Source organism: Callorhinchus milii, unplaced genomic scaffold, assembly GCF_018977255.1.
Source record: "Callorhinchus milii isolate IMCB2004 unplaced genomic scaffold, IMCB_Cmil_1.0 Scaffold23, whole genome shotgun sequence".
Classification (NCBI taxonomy): Eukaryota; Metazoa; Chordata; class Chondrichthyes; order Chimaeriformes; family Callorhinchidae; genus Callorhinchus; species Callorhinchus milii.
Window position 1 is genome coordinate 695,057 of NW_024704764.1, and position 21,605 is coordinate 716,661.

Below are 21,605 nucleotides of genomic sequence, written 5' to 3' on the forward strand. Positions count from 1 at the left end.
TTTGTAATGTTAATAATAATCCTTGCTCATGTTCTTATGTTCTTATGAATATGGGACAGATGCAATGGCTGAATGGAATGAATGAAGTGCAACAACAACAAGTGCAACAATAACAACTTGGATTTATATAGCGCCCTCCACACCGGACGGCGTCTCAGAGCGCTTGAGGTGCAGGGCATCCAACACCTACTTCCAGCACTAGGCCCTGTGTAGTGTGGTCAGGAATTGGATCTTTGCCTTATTTTTCTTTCCTTGACCCTGGAACATTGAAGGCAATTGCAACCCCAACTACTGCTCTGGCTAAATCCAGTTGGAAGTGTGTGTGTGAATGTCCAGTGAGGACAGAATCAAGCTTGACTTGGTACCGACATGGTATATGATATGAAAAATGACTACTGGTCTGAGGTGCCCTTGAAACCATACTCCAGCATGAATCAGTAGCTTAAGGAAACTGGCAAAAAGACAGCAAAGGTCACCTCAGCCGGGCATCTTACCCACATGGAAACCAATCACCATATTTCAGGGTTTCCAAACCAAATTACTGACAATTGCACATATCTATGATTTCTGTTTGTCTCGAATGCAGCGCGTATTCTCTCTCCAGAGAGACATTGCTCACCTCACCCCGCAGATATTAGGTGCGATATTGACTAGAGCTACGCCAGGGAACCCCAGAATGTGCATTGTTGAACTCCTGGAGTCTAACCAACCAAAACCACACAACCTACCATTTAACACTAGTAAACATTCTGTTGCTTGTTTACCCACGACCACTCGGTCCCTTGGGGCTTTGGCTCGCAGGGTTAAAAGTGCTGAGTGGAGGAATTCCTGCTCACAGTGACTGGTCTGTCCCTGAAGGCCTGCCAACAAGTCGGGCTGGCTGGTGTGTTATCAACAGTGCCTTAGAGTACTGCAGATTTGCCATGGCTCAAATATCATTGAGGCTACCTTCAGGAAGGGAGACAGGATTCTGATCTTTCATTGACAGATCTGGCAGTGGAGCCAATTTAACCCTATTCCCGTCTGGAGAATATTCACTTGTTGGTTATACAAGGGTTCTGAGATCTCCTTGTAACATTTCTCTCGTCCAACTTGCTAAACCCGTTTCTGTCGGGGCTGTTGGTTTTCTTCGTTTTCAGGTTAATCCGCTGCGAAGAGGTCCACTTGTAACTCGAGCTGGGTCTCAAAATAACTTTTAACAAAAGCGACTGAGCATCTGAGATAAATAAATGTATCCCTCAGCTAGAAACATGGGAATGTCCTACACAGCGGGTTATTGTGTCTCTGCCACTCCTACCCGCTTCCTAAATGATCCTTTTTGTAATCAATCCCTTTCCGGCTCTTTCCCCATGTCGCTTAATGTTTTAATGCTCATGTTCCTAACCGGTTCCCCTTTGAACAAATATTGTAGGTGTCAGCTTGGCTCAGTTGGTAGCACTCTCGTCTCTGAGTCAGAGGTTGTGGGTTCAAGCCTCATGTTGGGACTTTGAACTCACAATCTCAGCAGACAACAACTTGCATTTACACGGGGTACTGTCTCGGAGCGATTAACAATGCGGGAGTTTGACCCCGAGCTGCAGAGAAAGGGGAGGTGACCGTAGGCGTGGTGGACAAGGAAGATCTAAAGACCAGCAGAGGGTGGGGGGAGGCGGAGGCCGATGGTGGAGCAGAGGGGACAAGGGACGTGCAGAAGGCTGACAGGCTAACATTAGATGGAGTTTCAAGTCTCCTGAATTCAAAGCCTTTTGTATTAACCTATCTCTTTGATATCGTCTAACTGCCCTTCCTTTCCTCGCAGATCAACACGGTCTTTATAATGAGCCGTTGAGACGAGCCTTCACTCCATGTGAAAGCTGCTGTAAGTGCAGGTAGTTTAGTTTAGTAGTTTAGCGGAGTCCTGTAGCTCAGTGTTAGACACTCATCTCGAAAGTGAGAGACCTGGGTTCTATTCCCGGCAGGGGCAATTTTCCTAACTCCACACCTCTGTTAACCCAGCAGTAAGTAGGAACCCGGTTGTTAGTCGATTGGCAGATCTCTTTTACGGGGGTAATAATCCGTCAAAGAAACCGAGGAATTAAATAGATGCTCAAAAAAGAATAATTTGGTCTGTGCTTTGAGACAGTTCGACATTATAGATGTTGTAAGAAATGAAAATGTTATTATTAGTCTTATGTTGCAAACCGCAGCTAAAGCAAACTCGATAGTTTCCTTCAAAAGGGAATTAAATAGATGCTCAAAAGAGAATAATTTGGCCGTTCTATCCATGACAGTTTGTGGGACACTCATAGCTGTGCGCAATTGGCTGCCACGTTTTGCCCACAAAATATACAGTCAATTCACTTCACAGTATATTCTGTGAAGCGCTTTGAGACGTCCTGACCCAACTGTACAGCGCCTTGGGACGTCCTCCCGACGTAAAAGGCGCTCAATAAATGGAATCTTGTTGTTGTTGTTGTCTCGAAGATGTGATAAGGCGCTATATCAAATGCAAGAATTATTACCATCGTTGCTGGGCCCAAACTGGCTGCTCTTTACACTTAGAAAAGGCAAAGTCACTACACTTTATAGTATAGCCTGTGAAGCCTTTGAGACATCCTCCCGATGTAAAAGGTGTTATATCAAATGTGAAGGTTATTTATTATCAGCCAACTAACGACCGGCATCTGAGGACATTCCTCTTTAACCCTGTACCCTTCCACCGCAAACTCTTCATTTTATGTTTATTTACAGGGTAAATAATAAAACTAGACTATTTCCCACCCAGTTGGCGAGCCGTAATGAGAGGGCTTGAATTTAAGTTAAATCACAAAATGAAAGGGAGGTCACAAAAGATGTCTTTACACAGACGGTGGCTGGAATGTGGAATTCTCTGCCTCAAACCGAGTGCTAACAGCAGTACCCAAGGCTGGTGTGTCAGTGTGGCTCTGTTGGTGGCAGGCTCTCTCACCTCTGGTTTAGGTTCCGCGCTCTGGGATGCTACCCTGCATGAGGGGGGGGCTATATAAATTCAAGTTGTTGTGGGTTATGTGTTCAAGCTCCACATCAGGATTTTGAGCTCAGTCTTAAGTTGACACTCCAGTGCAGTGTCACCGCTGTGCGCAAATTGGGCTGCGTTTGCCTACAAATACACCGTCACTACACTTGACAGCAACTGCCTGCGAAGTGCTTTGAGACAGTTCGACATTATAGACGTTGCAAGCAATGAACATGTTGTTATTAATCTCATGTTGCAAACCGCAGCTAAAAGCAAAATCGATAGTTTCCTTCAAAAGGGAATTAAATAGATGCTCAAAAAAAGAGGACTACAAAAGTGTATGGCAAGCGAACAGGAGAGTGGGATTAGATTAGGTGTCTCATGTGGGAAAAACACCAGCGCAGACTTGATGGGCCAATTGATGTGTTGCCGTATTGTATTTGATTCTATTATCCGCTACATTATTTTCTTTTAGTCCACTTTGGGGGGCCTCTGAATCCATACCCTTTGGGCGCTGGCTGGGTTAACAGTCGGGCAGGGGACCTCAGCCACCTCAAGGCTTCTGTGGTAGAGAGTGACAAGGAGTTGCCCAAAAAAGCCCAGTTCCTTTGCTTCCTGTGCCTCCTGAGAATGTAGCAATCAGCATCTCCGTCTATCTCAGCCCAGGGGAGGGAACATTAGGAAGGTTGCCAGTGGTTAGGGAGAGAAAAATCATGGGTTTGTCCTGGTGATCACGAGCCAGAAATCCCTGCTGGGTGTGTACGTGTGGACAGAGGCCTGAGATAGCTTATGGCTTTAGCCATAAGAATTTTAAGAAAATAAACTTTAAGGCTCAAACCAAGAGATATTGGAATATATTAGGAAAACTCTTAAATTCGGACTTAATTTGGAAGCAGATTTTCTTAAATTGATTTAAGTAGACCAGCTTCCAAAGCAGTGCTGAACTGCAGAGTTTTCCCAAATTACACTTGAAACCATAAAATTAATAATAAATGAGAGATCACATGGCTCTGTCTGTTAGTGGAAGGAAGCACCTTAAAGGTTGCATTCCGCATTACACCAGCTTGACAGAAATTACTCCAAACCCCCTTAAATTGGTGTGAACAAGACTGGAAATACGTCGCTTCCGTGAGGTAGCTCTTGAGAGCTGCACTGTGATCCGGACTCCGCTTCCCATTTCTTGGTTTAAGACCACTCAAGTGATTGATCACCGTTGGGAGGGAGAGGGTGGGGTGTGTTTGGCGCGGATGGGGGAGTAGGTGGTGGGGGAGGTAATGGATTGCATCCATGTTGAGTGTGGTTCATCCTTACGTGTATAATCAACAAAAGAAATCGTACCAGTCCACTGGTCGGGGGTCCTGTGGTCGCCTTTCTCCTTCGGGGTGCGCTTGTACGCCAGATTGTTGCGGTTTTTCCAGCGACAGAGCCACCCGTTGGTTGGCTTGAACTCGATGCCCATTTCCTCAGCGAGAGCCTTGGCTTTGGCCATGAGGACAGGCCCGGAGATGGGGCCTTCTTCCTTACTGGCCGTCCAGAACCAACTGAGCAGCGCGTCGTCGATGGTCTGGTTCTTGCCCTCCCGCTTGCGCTTGCGTTCCAGGTTCCCTCCCCGCAGCCACTCCTCCAGGATCTCCTCCTTCTTCTTGACGATCTTGGAGATGGCGGAGGCCGTGAGTCCATATTCCCGGGCGATCTCCTTCTGCTTGAACGAAGGGTCGTTGAGCTTCAAGATGATCTGGACTTTCTGAGCCAGAGTAATGGCAGTCCGTTTAATTTTTATCGTGTTCTCCATGGCAGCACTGCGGAGCAAGACAGCAGAGCACAACAGCGTGTTTATACAAAGAGAGACTTTGAATTCCTAACTATAATCCACATATAAAATGCTTGACAGCCAGTGCAGTTGTAAATTGCCTTTCTTTCTCTCTCTCGGTACAGTCTTGTGCGTGAACAGACAGTCAGTCGGTATTTACAGCTCAGGCATAATGGAAGCTAACAATCTCCAATGTAGCTGCTTTGCTGAATGTAGAGAAAAGAGTGTGCCTCTCAGGCTGTGCCTGTACAGACCAGGAACAAAGAGGTTTGTGAAACGTGAAGTTGATGCTGAGCAGGCTTTAGGGATGTGCTTTGTGATGTAAAATAAGTGATCTCATCTGAAATCCGACACCACAGCCAAACCCTGATAAGATCATCTCCAATTTGCTGACGCACCCAATGATCGTAGCAGAATTTGATCTTATCAGTGGCGAATGGTACTCAATGGAAACGGATTGTGGCTTCTTAAAATAAATTAAAATAGACAGAAAAAAACCACCACTAAGTTGATCCTATGCAGGGGCTTATCTCAAGCAGCTCCCAGTGTATTAGCAGTCAGGCAGCGTGAGGAGTATATTAAATAGGCCTTAACCATCTCAGTACTGGAGAGCATCCAGTACATATTAATAAAAATAATGATCAAAACAGCCACACGCACAGGGAGATTTCTTGTGTGTGAGGAATGAATTAGGTGTAAATAGAAATGCGATGGCTGGCTTCACAAAGCAGAGAACAAAAGATTAGATGATAGCTTAGATTCCGAGATACACACACACACACATCTGCAGAGAGAGCGAGAGAAAGATAAAGTCACACAGATACGTGCAAGACGAGTCACACACCTACTTAAGACAGTGTCGCGCACACGCAGAGAGAGGAACATGAATGCACACACCTACAGAGCGAGACACTCAATACACACACACAAACAAATAGATACAGACACAAAGCAGAATATAGACAGGCAGAGGAGAATGTGTTTCTGCTGCAGTGTACATTGGCGAATTTCTGCATGAGGTGAAAACAACAAAAAAAAGTTAACTGTTGGTGGTTAATGGACACGGACTGGAAAGCCTAAAATCAGTTAATCCTGAACAGGATGTGGTTTTAACCCTTCGAATGCTAGATATCCTTTGCAGCAGTTGAGAAAGGCGCACGTTTCCCCGTACAGCTCTTCAAATACATACTGGAAAATAGTGAGTGTCAAAAAATAGCATGAAGAAAAAAATCTTAAATAAGTGTTTTCTGATCCGAGAAGCATTGCAAAGCATTCGTTAAGGAGCAAGATGTGTGTGTGTAAGAGACCAATGTCAACTTTAGTCAAATTCTAATAAGATTATTTTCAGTTTCATGCAGTAGCACAAGGCACTATAGGAGACGCATCGAGGATAAATAATCGTAATAGAAAGATCAAGGATCCGGTTATACTCAGCAAGAATGAGCTCAGCCTTTAACCCTTCCATGGCCCAGTTTGTATGTCAAAGATCTTCTTACAGTGACACCCCAAGTACTGTCTGCTGCGATACCCTCCGGCTTTTATTGCCCTTTTAAAAAAATGTTTTTGTTTCTTTCTATCCCCTCCACCCACCCACCACCACTGAAAACAAAATGCCAGCAAGCACTCAGCGTTGCAGATATTCTCCGCAAAGAAATGTCACACAAAAGGGAACTGTAAAATACTCTTCCCCCCCAATCCTATAAAATACCCACCCATTTCTTTCTCTTTTCTCTCCTTTTCCCTGGAAAAATGCCAACATTGAGTGGGCTCTGGGAGGCGTTTTGGTCAGACTAATGTGTAGGGCGATGCTGTTGTAAGGGTTAAAGCCTTTGTTGGTTACCATGGTGAAAGTTAGATGTAAATAGCCCTGTGGACCTCTGCTGAATGTCAGGGTTCAGTTGAATTGCAGAACCTTACACGCCACATCTTATTTATTTACTTTAGCCATCATTCCGATTTCACATGGATCATTACAACTGTTACATGCGTTTTACATAACGTCTCAACCAAAGTACTCCCCCTGCGTTACATGATTTCTGTCAGACATCTGAACTGCACTCCAGCTAGTTAAAAGCTTGGGAGCCTTCAGGTTCGGATGTCAGATGACTGCAATATTTGGTTAAGGTTAGAAGATGAAAGTGCACTTCTGACTCGGATAACTTAGCCCAGAGACCACACAGCATTGATCTCCTGTTTCCTGTCTTGAACCAAAAAGCACTGACTGAGGCTGGCTGAGAAAATAATACCTCCTCAGGCTCCAGAGCTGCCAGACAATGTAATTTGACTTTTAAAGCTCACACTGGATCGATCACTGCTCTGTGCTGAGTTAGCTGATGTCAGCCAAGGCAGCAGATAGGGCTACAGTTGGCCTTAGTGCCTTGGGTTGGAAAGGGAAATCAGTGAGAGTTTATGAACCTGATTGCGAGCCTCCTCCCCGTGTGAAAATTGTACATATGTGAGGAGAGGACGGTATTGGGTTTATCTGTGAATTCCCCCACCCCCAAAAAGAGAAGGTAGTTTCTCCTGGTTTCCTGGCCAACAGTCCCCGGGATAAAAGTGGTCATTCACTTCACAGCTGTTTGTAGGACTTTGCTGTGTGCAAATTGACCATAACATTTAATATGACTTATGCAAAATTCGAGTTGCAGGCAAACTGTATAATTCGTATAAAATCTGATTTGATCAATAATTTAAACTGCACGTGCGTAATTTAATGCAGCCGGTAAGTGCACATTGGTACTTCGTCACTGCGGCCGGTAAGTGCGGGAGTAATGGGGGATAGGGGAGCTGTTTTATGAGTTAGGAGATGATTAATACAACTCATACAAAGAAGTTTAAATGGTTTTAATGGGTAACTGAATGGGACTCGAGTGGATACATGATTTAGGCAATTATAATAATAATAATCCTTACATTTGCTGGAGCCCCAGTTTACTCAATATGAGTGGACACAAAGATTCAAAGTAAAAAAGATCTTTTATTCACACACAAGCAGCAACAGTCTGCATTAACGTTGATGTTATATTATCACATCAGCATACAGTTTTTTGCAGTGTAACAATCGAAATGTATATTACCCGTGATAACAGCACATTTCGACTGGAGAAAGCACTCCTTCCTTACGGACCTCAATACTCCTCCTCTTTCCCTTTTAATGGTCACTTTCTTACTGGAGGTAATTCCCCTCACCCCTGTACATACACAGTTCTCCTATTCGGTCCCTTGAATTGATCAGTTCAAGTTCTCGTGATCTTTCACTCGCAGATTAAAGCAGTGAGATTCAACAAAACCAATATTACCCGATTCCATTGGGGAGGTCGCTGACCACCAGCTGCCTCACAACTGTTCCTCCTACGATGATTCCAACTATTCCAAAGTTATATAGTTCTTTAATGTGTTTCTAACTCCATCTCCCCTTGGCACAGAGTCAGCCCTCACCCTTCGCAGGCTGCTTTGCAGAGAGAGCGATGTGGACAGCTTCTGGGCAGCCTTCTACAGCTGCTTGTTTTTTAACCTTGAGACAGGCAGGTGTCTGAGGCTGTAGCCTTTCCTTTCTGTGGTCCATTGTTCGTATATCTGTGCTTAAGGACCCGATGGCTCATTATCTCAGAGGAGTGAACGTCTTTCCAGGAAAATATGAAATGTAAGCAGAAGCCGACCCAAATCTGTCCAGCAAAGATACTCTTAACCCCTCTGCTAAACAAGTCATTAAATCAAACAAACCTTATTAAAGGATTGTGGGTAGGTAACCTTCTAAACGCACATAAAGATTAATTAAAAGCCTTAAAAAACATTGAACATTACAAATATATTCTTACACTTAGGCAATTATAATATTAATAATCCTTGCGTTTGAAATAGTGCCTTATCACGTCTTTGAGACGTCTCAAAGCGTTTCACAGAATATACTGTCAAGTGAATTAACTGTATATTTTGCGGGTGAAACGTGGCAGTCAATTGCGCACAGCAGCGTCCCACAAACAGTCGTGGGTTGAGTTACCAAATTATTATTATTTTATTTATTTTTGATGGGATTATTACCCCTAGAAAAACGATCCGCGAATTGATTCGACAACTGGGTTCCTATTTACTGCTGGTAAAACAGAGGCGTGTGAGGAAAGAAACGTGCCTAAGGTTTCACCCTGCCCGGGAATTAAACCCAGGTCCTCTCACTTGGGAGGCAAGCGCTCTAACCAGACACTATAGGACTTCATGATTCCTAAAGATAAGATTTATGCGAGTTTTACTGTATTATTTAATGGGCAATTAGTTCCATTCCTGGAGTCCCTCCGACTCACTTTCTCCCTGCCCTATTTCAAGGCACGACAAGACATAACTTTTGACCACGCACTTGGTCATCTTTTCCCCTCACCGTTCCAATTCCCTCGGCTCCCACCCGCAGCTCTGGTGCCCAGCCAGCAGCGTTAAATGCTTTGAGATGTCTTTCCAACATGAAAAATGTGCTGTGTAAATGTTGTTAAGTTTCTGGAAGGGAAACACAAGTATTGCTTACGCGGCCCACAGACCTTTCTCCAATAGGGAATCCGGCCCACGGCAGCCAAAAGGTTGGACCACCCTGAGCTAAACATTGTAAACATTCAGATTTACTGTACTAACTCAAAGTCCCTACCGAATAGCTACAGATTCAGTGGGTGGGGGGGGGGGGGGGGGGTGGTGGTGTTTGGTGGGATGTTGTGAACAGCTCGGAGCACTGAGGCTATAATAAATTGGCTGGTGTGAAAACAATGTGCTTTTGGCCATTGTCTGATCAGTGAGTGAGGATAAATCACCTTGCTCTCCGTGATCACTGAATGCCAGTGGAATTCTTGACCCACGTTGAGATTGAGAAGTGTCAGCCGGTTGTTGGGAATGTACCTGGTTACAATCACCAGCCTTCGTGCACTCTGCCCCCAGCCTGGACAGCGAGCCTTGCTCAGGGCTGCACACTTGAATTAGCACATGGAAAATGCGGAGCAGAGGAGGCTAAGGATTTGATTTTGAAACCATAATTTGAACATCATGGAAAGGAAAGTACTTTCATTCAATTATTCATCTCCGGTTTTCTCCCCTGATGGACATGGTGAACAGATGTTCCACAGCCACGAGCAACACTCCTGGATCTGAGTGACTGTTCACCTGTGAGCCCATAGGACATGTCAGCACGTACAGCAGAGTCCCATTCCAGTATTGACTTCTCCGCGCTCTTTCCAGCCAAGGGGAGCGGACTTCATGCCCTTAGCCCTTGCATTCAAGTTTTCAGCCGTTCTGCCCCCCACTCTCCAGCCTGGAGTCCCTCTGACTCGCCTCCTCTCTTACCTCCTCCCTTAATGCTTTGAAAGAGTGGCAGTTGGTGGCTCTTTCAAAGAGCCGTCACAGGCACAATGGGTTGAATGGCCTCCTTCTGCGCTGTCAAATTCTATGATTGTATGAAATCCTTTAGGACCTCTCTTTTCGACCCCAGTTTCAGGAACGTTTCTCCCCAGCTGCCCCCACCTCCTCCAGCTGAGGCTCCCAATGAGCTGTGGGGAGACCTTTGAGACATTCTCCTGATGTAATACAGATGTTAATTGTTGTTGTGGGAGGTTTTTTTAATCTCCGTAACCCCTCACGCTTTAGCTCAGTGGAGAAGACTGATGCTACTGGGACTCGAGCAGTGACCATCTTGTCTGAATGACAACAGTTTTCGGCTGCAATTGGACTCAGCTGCCCCTGTGAGGGGGGGGGTCTCATCTCAGGGTCCTACACCCAACCCCCACTCAAAAGGTGACGGGTGAGGACAGGATTGGATTCACAGGCTCACATGTGAGCGTTTGATGCTAGCAATCATACAGTGACTTTTCAAGAGAGTTGGAGTGGGAGCCCCCAGCAGGGTGGGAGTGAGGAGGAAAGAGGTGGCTGAAAAAGTTGTTGAAGAGAAAGGTTTTCGGCCTCAGCGGAAAATAAGTGTACTGTCTGGGAGAACAGCTTTAAGAGTAGGTGATGGGAAACAGCTTAACAGGAACAGGAGTAGGCCATTCAGCCCCTCAAGCCCGTTCCACCATTCTATAAAAAAGAAAAAATAATAAATTGGTCACTTCAATCCACGACTGTTTGTGGGACGCTGCGGTGCGCAATTGGCTGCCGCGTTTCGCTGTCAAAATATACAATTGATTCATTTTACAGTCTATTCTGTGAAGCGCTTTGAGACGTCTCGAAGACGCGATAAGGTGCTGTATCAAACACAAGGATTAGTCATCATTATTATCATGGCTGATCTGTACCTCAACTCAAATTACCCGTTCTTGCCCCATATCCCTTGATATCTTGACCTAATAAATATCTGTTCGCTTCAGTCTTCAGGTTGCCTGACCCTTTCACTTTCTCTGCCCTCGCTGATCCTTATTTTGTTTCATACCAGCCTTATTTATGCCCCCTCAGACAGTATTTGGAAGCTCTTGAGATTTAGTCTTTACTTGAGAGCATTTATAGGATGTGAACTCTAACCCCGGAATGAACCCTTAATTGCTGTTATAAACGGAAATCTTTTCTAACCTGAAGCTGTCAAACGAGATGGAAGAGTGTTTGCTCAGAGACTCCAAAACCCAAGAGCTCAGTTTACGTTAGTTTAAAATTTAGGGGTTTAAACTCTGTGCTCTTGGGTGTCCTCGGCTGGATTTAGATTACAGAAGTACAGAAGTACCCGAGACCAAGTAACTGTCAGTCAGGAAAACTGCGACCTGTTAAACTGTGACAGCTCCCATAGCCCACGAGTGCTGGACAAACCCAAAGGGGGTGAAATTCCGCCTGGATCTAGATTTACTCTTATTTGCTTAGCGTCTTCCGGTGTCTAGGATTTGGCAAATGATAATAACTTAATCCTTGCATTTGAGACTGCTCAAAGCGCTGCACAGAATATGCTGTGAAGTGATTGACAGTTATTTTGTGGGCGAAACGCAGCAGCCAATTGCTCACAGCAGTGTCCCATTAATGAAATAATGGCAAATAATTTCATTAATATAAACGACGTGGCAGCCTGTGTTGCTCTGGGCAGCCTTTATTATTGCTACGGGTCACTCCTCTGATGGCGTGTTGAGTACCGGCTCCAGCACGAGGACAAGAGAGCTGTAGTTTGAATCCCTTTCTGTGTTGCCTTCCTCATCTCAGTCAGGCAGCGGTCGGAGCTACAATTGACCTCTGTATCCGACAACAACTTGCATTTATATAGCGACTCTCACGCAGGGAAACATCCCAGAGCCTATCCAGGGTTAAGGAAGAGGAAAATCAGTCACGGTTCCTGTTCTCAATTAGTGGTTCCTCTGTCACAAGGTGTGTGTAGAGTGTGAATAGCATCAGGCTCATCTGTGATTCCTTAGTCCCCCCCTCACGCTGCACTCACAGTGGTGGAATAGATTAGAATGCTCACTCGCTCGGGGTGGGTGGGTGGGTGGGGGGATCCAACAGTGCTGTGTAGAACTGCCACTCGGTGGGAGGAAAAAGACAAATGCTGCAGCAGAGGAGAGGAGGAAGTCAGACAAGAAATGTTGGTGTGGTTTGTCGGGATTTGCCATAGAGGGATTTGGGAGATTTGTCCCTTGCTCTCTGGCACTGTATTCCCAACTCATCACGTTTGGCTCATGGTGGGCTCTGTGATGCAGTGGGAGGAATTACCTGTCGTGGGTGAGTCTGAGCAGTGAGCATCATTAAATTGGCTGACCCTGTGAGGCGGGAGTGAAGTGGGGGCGAGAGTCACCCGACGCACCAGACACCCCCACTGAGGACTTCCACTCACCCACCCACCCAGGTGGCAAGGCTTCTGTGGAGGTGCTGGGCTGTCATTACACAAACAGCCTCAGCTATTCCTGGTGAACTTCCTGCATGTTTCCACACAGATTTAAGATAATTAAAGACAATTGACAAAAGAACCAGAGAGGAGGCGAGAAGATTTTTTTTTAACCCAGAGAGTTGTTACGGTCTGGAATACACTGCCGGTTAGGTCTATTTGTTGGGTCAGGGTATCAAAGGATACGGGGTAAGGGCAGGTAATTGTAGTTGAGATACAGATCAGCCATGATCTTATAGAATGGCGGAACAGGCTCGAGGGTTTGAATGGCCTCCTCCTGTTTCTCTGCCTGAAAGGGTAGTGGAAGCAGATTCGATAATAGCTTTCAAAAGGGAATTGGATAGGCACTCAAAAAGGAAACATTTGCAGGGCCATGGCGGTAAGGTTGGGGGAGTGGGACTAGCTGGTGGCTCTTTCAAAGAGCTGGCACAGGCACGACGGGCCGAATGGTCTCCTGTGCTGTAAGATTCTATGGATTCTATGAGCGAGAACGTGACAGCCTTTTTCCTGACCCGGTGCCTCCACAGTAACGCAAGTGGATTTTCAGTCCTGATTTTTTACCAGTGTTAATCCAGGCATTGGAGCCGGTTGAGTAAAGTCCGAACACGATGACCTGATGCTTTATCACCAGCTGCTAAATCCTCAAGAACTGCTGCTGGCAGCGAAACCTAGTACAGATGTCACCACCTCCACCCACGAAAGGCCTGCACTTGCAGCCAGCCCTGGGGAGGCAGAGATGCCAAACTAAACCTGGCATAGTGCAGTCACACAGGCACAGCCGTTACGGCCGGGCACAGGGGAGAACAATGCATTAATTATTACTGCTGGTTACATTACCAGCTTTATTCCAGACTGGAATCCTGAGTAGCTTTACCCATGAATAAAGCCAGGAATGTAAATAGAGGGTTTGTATGTTAATCCAAAGCTTCAGAGCCCAGAGCAGTGGAGGAAATAGAGCATATGATTTGCAGATTGCAGTGTTACGATGGTAAACTGTTCTGATATAAGGATCACCCGTTCATACAGCGGTTGCACTAAATTACCAACAGCAGACATGGGTGACATGTAACAAATTCCTTATTAAAATTGCAGCGTTGGAAAGGATCGGATTTCAATGTTCGCATCTTCTACTTAGTCAGTAAACACACTCTGCTCTCTCGCATGTCTGCCCACAGGAGTCACATCTGCTGGGAGTTGGTTGATTGGGGAGGTTTGGGCAAACAATGATATTGAAAGCTCCTGGAGCCGTGTCTGTGAGTTGGGCCGATCTCAGCCGAAGCAGCATTTGGGAATTGTAATTTTCCTTCGCACTGGGTTGAGGGGATGGAGGGGAATGAGCCAATATTCCCACTATATAACATTAGTCACTGTTCCTGCTCCAAATACCAGACAGTATACTTGTTCTGGATTGTTTGCTAGTGCCCCCTGCTGGACAGTGCACGTCAGGACAGGATTGGGCTCGGCTGTAAAACCGAACAGCCTCAATACCAAGTGTGCATTAAAAAATAGCCACTTAATGAGGTCCCAGTGAGCGCCTGTGCGATGCCCCTTAGCATGAGTTCGGGCGGGAAAGAAAGGTCAAAAGAAATGGAACTCACCAACGCTGGTTGTGGAGTATTTTCTAGGCTAGTGTGGAAACTGGTGACTTCAGCACGCAACAACAACAACAAGATCGCTGCGGTCGTTACTTCATGATTTAAATCAAACAGATTTCACCGGGTGGTGGTGGGAGACACCACGTACAGCCAATGGACATTGGAGCAGGAGGCTGGCCTGGAACAGGCAATGGGACAGGTTCAATATGGACTTGAGCCCAAATCCCTGACTGTTCAGCGCCTTGGGATGTCCTCCCTACGTAAATGGCGCTTTACAAACGTTCCCTGAAATGGGAAAAGCTATTGTTTTATAACTTCTCTCCGTTGAGTTCTCTAATTCAACGCATTGGGACCACAGCAAACTGGGAACTATCAATGTGTACCGTATCGTGCAGGGATGTTATTCATTGGGTTATGTGGGGAGGGGGTGGGAGGCCAGAAAGACCCTACTCTTTAAATACTGTGTGCTTATCCTGTAAGAGATGCCAGAGTTAAGGCTGAAGAAAAGGTTGTCTGTCTTGTTCCATTTAAGAGAGCATCATTGGGATTGTGACTTTACATAGTTCCTGAAATATCTGTTCTGAAACCCAGAAGCAGTGCCAAGTTACAGAGCAGCATTGGATGGGGTCAGGAACGACAACATGTTTTGCAAAGTTCGACACTATGATCACAGACAGAGCAGCCTTGGTCCTCAATAGCTGATAGCAAAGGTGAAGCCAGGTCTAGGGAGGTCAGGGGCAGCTGGTGTCAATCACCACAGCAGCGGTCGATAACTGTGGACTTATTCAACTGCATTTTTGGCCCTTGAGTTATTTAGCACATAAGGTGCACTTTGCCCACAATAGTTTCTAAGCAAAGTGTTCTGTGGAATTGAAACCCACATGTGGCGTTTCCGGCAGGAATTCTGAACATTGAGTGGGGAGAGCAGTGGAAGAGGTGAAGCATTGCCCGGCCAGGTTTTCACCTCCTGAGGGTGTCCCCGTCTGTCTTGTTGGGTGTCAGCTGCTTGAGTCAGTTTGCTGGAATTTTGTTGGGTCAACCGGATGTTTGCCCCCACCCTCTGAAACTTCATCCCAGTCCCTTCGCCTCGCCCCCTCCGTCGCTTCCTTCAAGGCCCGTCTCAAAACCTTCCTCTTCGACCGCGTCGTTGGGACACTTTCCTACCCCCATCCGCCCTGCCCTCCCCCTCCTGATCCCAACCCCCAGCTTGGGTGCAATTATCCCTGACTGTCCAGCGCATCAGGATATCCTCCCGATGTGAGATACGCTCTACAAATATAATTTGTTATTGTTGATATCCGCAGAAGCCCATCAGCGTGTTTTAGGTGTCTAAAGCAGACTAAGTATTTTACATGTATGCCGCCTACACATAGAGATTTGCCTGGTTCTGAACTTACCTATTTCCAGAGAGTATTAGCTACAGGTTAGCAAGAACGAAGGTTTAACTGGCTAAAGCTACATGGTTTGCCACTGAGAGCATTGCCTAAGAATTCTTTGGGGAACAAACATCGACGTGAAATAATGGGCCAAAAGGCACGTTACTATCATACGTTTCTTTTGAGTTTATAGTTTCATCACTGTGAGCTACTGTAGTTTTGGAGATGATGCCCTTTGGATGAGATGTTAACCAAGCGCGAGAAGTCTGTCTGTGTTCAGGTGGATGTTAAAGAGCCTATGGAGCTTGGCCATGGCTGCCGTCTGCTTGTGGGTTTCAAACTGAGTCAAAGCAGATATCCCTGGGTACTGAAGGTCAGCAAGGACAGCGAGGTGGGGGCGGGCACTAGGGGAATGGGCTGTCAGGAGTCTAAACACGGCCACGGAAATGTTTTTTTTATGTTTGAGGTTCGAGGCCTGATCAGGCTAATAATAATAGTCACTCGTCTCAAAGCGCTTCACAGAATATACTGTCAAGTGAATTGACTTTGTAACTTTGCAAAATATTTTCGTGTTAATTTTGAATGTCGTTGAATCCTGTTGTTTGAGAGGCTGACGGTGTCTCAGAGTTACACTGATTTTGTCTTGCGCCCCCGGCCCCCCGGCCCCCCCCAGAGATCAGTATTGCTCAGCACAATGGCTCCCTTCAGCCAATAGCAAGTGATCTTATCAGGGTCTGTCTGTACTCTAAATAAGGCAGCACTTAACAACAGTCTGAATGTGAATTCAATGTCACCACAGTCTCCGCACAGGCAGATTAACGGCCAGCTTTGTTTCTTCAGGGCCATTTCTATCATCTCTTTTCGGTATTGATCTTAAAGCTGATGGAGCTCAGCTGTTCTCAGTCTCTGTTACTGTTCCGTTCATAATGACACGTTAGAAGGTGAATACTGCAGATCGCTCCATGCCTGAGTGTGCGGCAAAACAGAAAAGCTGAAACAAAGGGAGAGGGGTTCTACACAGAGGATTTGTTAGGATGTGGAAGGCTCTGTCTAGAATCACGGTTGAGACAGAATTTTTAATAGCTTTTAAGAGGAAATTAGATAACTGTCTGAAAATAAAAAACATAAAGGTTCTCAACATAAGCTAATGTGTTTGAGAGGAACAACAGAGTAAAGTCCATAGGAGCGACATCCATAATACAACAACAACAACAAGATTCCATTTATAGAGCGCCTTTCACGTCGGGAGGACGTCCCAAGGCGCTGGACAGTTGGGTCAGGACCCGAGCAGTGGGGAAATGGTCAGGGTGAGGGGAGGGAAGGGAGGGGGCGAGGAGGGGGGAAGTGGTCAGGGTGAGGGGGGGAAGGGAGGGAGCGAGGAGGGGGTAGAGAGTCGAGAGGGGAGCTGAAGGCTGGAGGTCAAAGAGAAAGGTCTTGAGACCGGCCTTGAAGGAGGAGAGGGAGGAAGCGGCGAAGGCACTGGGGATAGAGTTCCAGAGCCTCGGGGCTGAGAGGCTGAAGACCCGGCCACTGATGGTAGAGCGGTTGGGGCGGGGGATGTGGAGCAGACCGGAGCCAGAGGAACGGAGGGTACGGGCAGGTAGGTAGGGGGATAGTAGATCAGAGAGGTAGGAGGGAGTGAGGCCGTGAATGGCCTTGTAGGTGAGGATGAGGATACATCAATAAAGTGCAAGAAAGACTGATTGGGACGTCCTCCTGACGTGAAAGGCGCTTTATAAATGGAATCTTGTTGTTGTTGTTGTTGTTGTTGTAGAAGGTAGTTGCTGAGAAGAATCATTTATTAAAGGGAATAAAAGGCTATTTTTTGAGTTATTCCTCTGCTCTGCCTCCTCAGGGTGCTCCACATGACAGTGTTTCTGTCAGACACTCTACTCCACCTCTTCATGCAGACCCAGCTGTCCCCAGCGGAGATGGAAGGGTGTGTGTTGGGCCAGACCCCTTACTCAACGACTGAAGCCATCCTCAGCTACGCCATGTCCAACAAGAGTGCACTGCACGAAGGGGATTCTGCAGTTGTCAGCACCATCGCGTATGAGTGTCAGAGGTAATCACAGCGCGTTGGCTAATTATTGAACACAATTTACAATAAAATACTGTGTAGCACCTTTCATGTCGGGAGGATTTCCCAAAGTTGGCTGGATACCCTGGCCGAGCGGGAATGGTGGGGGGGTGAGGGAGAGATGGATGTGAATTAAGAGTGGGGGAGAAGCCAAAGAGGGTCGGGAGAGCAGGAAGAGACCTCAAACACCCTACATCTTGACCCTTCATCTTTGAAATTGAGAGTGAGGGCAAAGTGGCTGGAAGTGGCTGGCGGTGAGGGATGGGGTGGGGGGAGGTCCGGAAGTCATGAAGCAGGTCAGTGTTCGCTAACTGAGGGGAGGATATTAGAGGTCATCTATCAGCAGTAACGCTTGGCCTCAGATCTCATCTGGCAGCACTGCACCATCCAGTTTACAGTATATTATGTGAAGCACTTTGAGACGTCTCGACAAAGTGATATGGCGCTACAGAACACTCGCCTCGCAAGTGAAAGGCCGAAACATTGATCCAGTTTCCCCAGCAGTAAGGAGGAACCCGGTTGTTAATCGATTGGCGGATCACTTTTCCGGGGGTAATAATCCCTTCAAAAAAATGTATAATTTGGTCACTCAATCCACAACTGTTTGTGGGGACGCTGCTGTGCGCAATTGGCATCTGCATTTCGCCCACAAAATATACAGTCAATTCACTTTACAGGATATTCCGTGAAGTGCTTGAGACCTCTCAAAGTTGTGATAAGGTGCTGTATCAAATGTAAGGATTGTTATTATTATATAAAGAAGCAGCACATTTTACACTGACATTGTCAGTAGGTAAAATAATAATCCTTACATCCACACGTGGGAAGGATGTCTCAAAGTGCTTCATAGTATACACTGCAGAGAGTCACTCTGTATTTAAAGGCGAACATGGCAGGCAATTTGCACACAGCAACGTCCCACAAACAGCCATGAAATGAATGAACAACTTTATTGGGGGATTACTGGCCAGGACTCCAGGAGAAACTCCCATCACTTTTCAAATGGCCAACGGGGTCCTTATTGTCCCCTTGAGCAGATAGACTTGACATCGATTTAACGTCTAGTCCGAAGGATATGAGTTCCAAATCCCAGTGTGGGGCTTGAACCAACAGCCCAACTCAGCGGTGAGAGTGCTGCCAACAGAGCCAACGTGACACGATCCCTACTCCCCAACCCTGCGCTGTGGCAACTCACCCACGCTCTCTTAAAGTGGTCTTTTCACTATGACTTTGTGATGAGATCTGGGATCGCCCAGCGGTTGATCTGATTGTTAAAGAAAGAACTTGCGGTTTTTTTTATGGCATCTCATCCCATTCAAAGTGCTTCACAATCACTGTCAAATGGAGAGATGTTGTTTTTGTTGTCAAATGCGGTCGTCATTTTGCACCAGAGGATTGTCAGCCGGATCATCGGGAGAGAAGTCTGTTGTCGAATATCGTTGCAGATTTTTTTTGACGTCTATCTGTCTGACGGGACCCAGGTTTAACATCGCATCTGTGGGACGGAATCTCTGACAATGCAGTATTCCGAGGCACTGCTGATGAAAGGTCAACTTGCCAATGTTAGCAGCCCTGTGGGGGTGTGGGGGGTGGTGGGGATTAGTGGGGGGTGGTCACTGAGGCGGGGATTCTTCCCACTCAGCTCCTGAGCCAAAGTGGGAGGGAAAGAGGGAATGTTGAGGTTCAGGACCGTGTGTGTGTGTGTGTGTGTGAATGGCCTCCGAATGATGGTGTCACAAAAGCTTCCTGCGTTCATTTTGCTTCTCTTTGTGCGTAGTTCGCCCAATCGCACGCAGGCGAGTGTCGGGGAGAGCAACTCGGAGACAGTCGCTTCCAATCGAGTTGTAGGGAGACCCTCCTCCATCACACAGGAAGTGACCCCCGTCTCCATCACACCAGAGGTGACCCCCTCCTCCATCACACCAGAGGGGACCCCCTCCTCCATCACACCAGAGGTGACCCCCTCCTCCATCACACAGGAGGGGACCCCCGTCTCCATCACACCAGAGGTGACCCCTGACTCCATCACTCAGGAAGTGACCCCAGTCTCCATCACACAGGAAGTGACCCCCGTCTCCATCACACCAGAGGTGACCCCCTCCTCCATCACACAGGAGGGGACCCCCGTCTCCATCACACCAGAGGTGACCGCTGACTCCATCACTCAGGAAGTGACCCCTGTCTCAATCACACAGGAAGTGACCCCTGTCTCAATCACACAGGAAGTGACCCCTGTCTCAGTCACACAGGAAGTGACCCCTGTCTCAATCACACAGGAAGTGACCCCTGCCTCCACACCGGAAGTGACCCCCGTCTCCATCAAACCAGAGGTGACTCCTGTCTCCATCACACAGGAAGTCACCCCCTCCTCCATCACACAGGAAGTCACCCCTGTCTCCATTACACAGGAAGTGACCTCCTCCATCACACAGGAACAGATCCCACCTTCCCAAATCACAGAGAGACACTCTCCTGTCTATAATGGATTGTGAGGAGTGGGGGTGGTTTCTGGGACGTCTCTAGTTCCGACGATCAGGGAGGAGGAGGGGCTACGCACGTTACGCAGGTAACCACGATTGAGACAGTCAACAATCTGATTGGTTGTTGTCCATCTGCTGAAGATGGACTGTCAGACACGGAGTCCATCAAATCACTGCTGAGTGGGAATGGGAATGGGACGCAGTGCACTGGGAGCTTCACCATGTGTAACCCACGCTATCGCTGACCTGGGAGTGCGGGGTGTACAACGCACACGGCTTTATTCTGTATGTAGCCTGTACCGTAGCTGATCTGTTAATGCTGCTTGGGACAGTTTAGCGAGAGCACAAGCTCGAAGCCTACGCAGAGGTCAGCACTGACACCTCTCGCTGTGAGGCACAGATATTCACTAAGTACCGAAATGTGAAATTAAGTATGATGTATTCATTGTTTAGCTCTGCATGTTTAGCAGAGACGTGGGATTATAATATGTGACGCCCCCCCCACACACACCTATTTGTTCTGACCCTTAAATAACCTGAGATAATGATGAGATTGACCAGATCGAGGGTGGGGGCAGGGAGCAGGTCAAAGATTGGGAGCTAAATTGTTAGTCACGCCTAGAAAGACCATGTTGGAATCTGCGCAAATTCACCCTCGGCTGGTGTGAGCGATGAGAGAGGATGATATCACGGAGCCACGACTCGGGGACATCACCCAGTGGAGTGGCTTCGCTGGGCCGTGGATCGGACAGAAACTGAATCCCGTAGAGTGTGAGCGTCTGTTCAATGCAGGGAATTGATTTTCTAGGAGATACAAACTGCTGGCCAGTGAGGTGTGAAGTTTACTTCTTCCTATTCATGAGGAAAGTGCAAGAGGGGAAAAAAAACATCAGAGGCACTGGGTGGAACGGGTAATGGATCGGCCCCCAGCCCACAGGGGCAGGTATTTTTCACTCGAGTTGTTCAAACATCTGCTTTCACAGCACATGCCGTGTCACCGGGGAACCAGTAAAGGGAAGGCATTTGTGCTGCTCGCAATTAAAAACAATACTGATCCTTCCATTTGTTGTAGCGCCTTATCACATCTTCAAGACGTCTCAAAGCACTTCATGTAAAGAGAATTGACTGTGTGCTTTATGGGCGAAATGCGGCCGCCAGTTGTAAAAGGTCATAAACAAACAGTCGTGGATTGACAAAAATTATGCATATATTTTTTGAAGGGATTATTACGCCCGGAAAAGCGATCCGCTGAATCGAACCCGGGTCCTCTTGCTTGCGAGGCGAGCACGTTAGCCACTGAGCTACAGGGCACTGTAGGCGATGTGACAGTAACGAAACCATTTCTGCAAAATAATAAACGTGTTGCAGCCGATCTCAGGAGTTTACACAGACGCGCGGTGCGGTGAGCAGCGAGCCCGAGCCCGAGCGACTCTCACCCAAAGGCTGTCTCTAACAATGAAATAATCAGGCC

The 21,605-nt window shown here is 47.0% G+C and overlaps 1 protein-coding gene across 5 annotated transcripts in view; it reads left to right on the top strand.

Annotated features, from left to right (window-relative positions):
* LOC103185730 (sorting nexin-11) overlaps positions 1–21,333 on the top strand; it is a 48,949-nt gene extending 27,616 nt beyond the window's left edge. For all 5 annotated transcript variants that reach the window (XM_042343213.1, XM_042343216.1, XM_042343212.1 and 2 more), the window contains 2 exons: positions 17,430–17,639; positions 19,432–21,333. In XM_042343213.1, the coding sequence (XP_042199147.1) occupies positions 17,430–17,639; positions 19,432–20,146 (925 nt within the window). In that variant the 3' untranslated portion in view covers positions 20,147–21,333. The remainder of the gene's footprint in view (positions 1–17,429; positions 17,640–19,431) is intronic.
* The last annotated feature ends 272 nt before the right edge of the window (positions 21,334–21,605 follow it).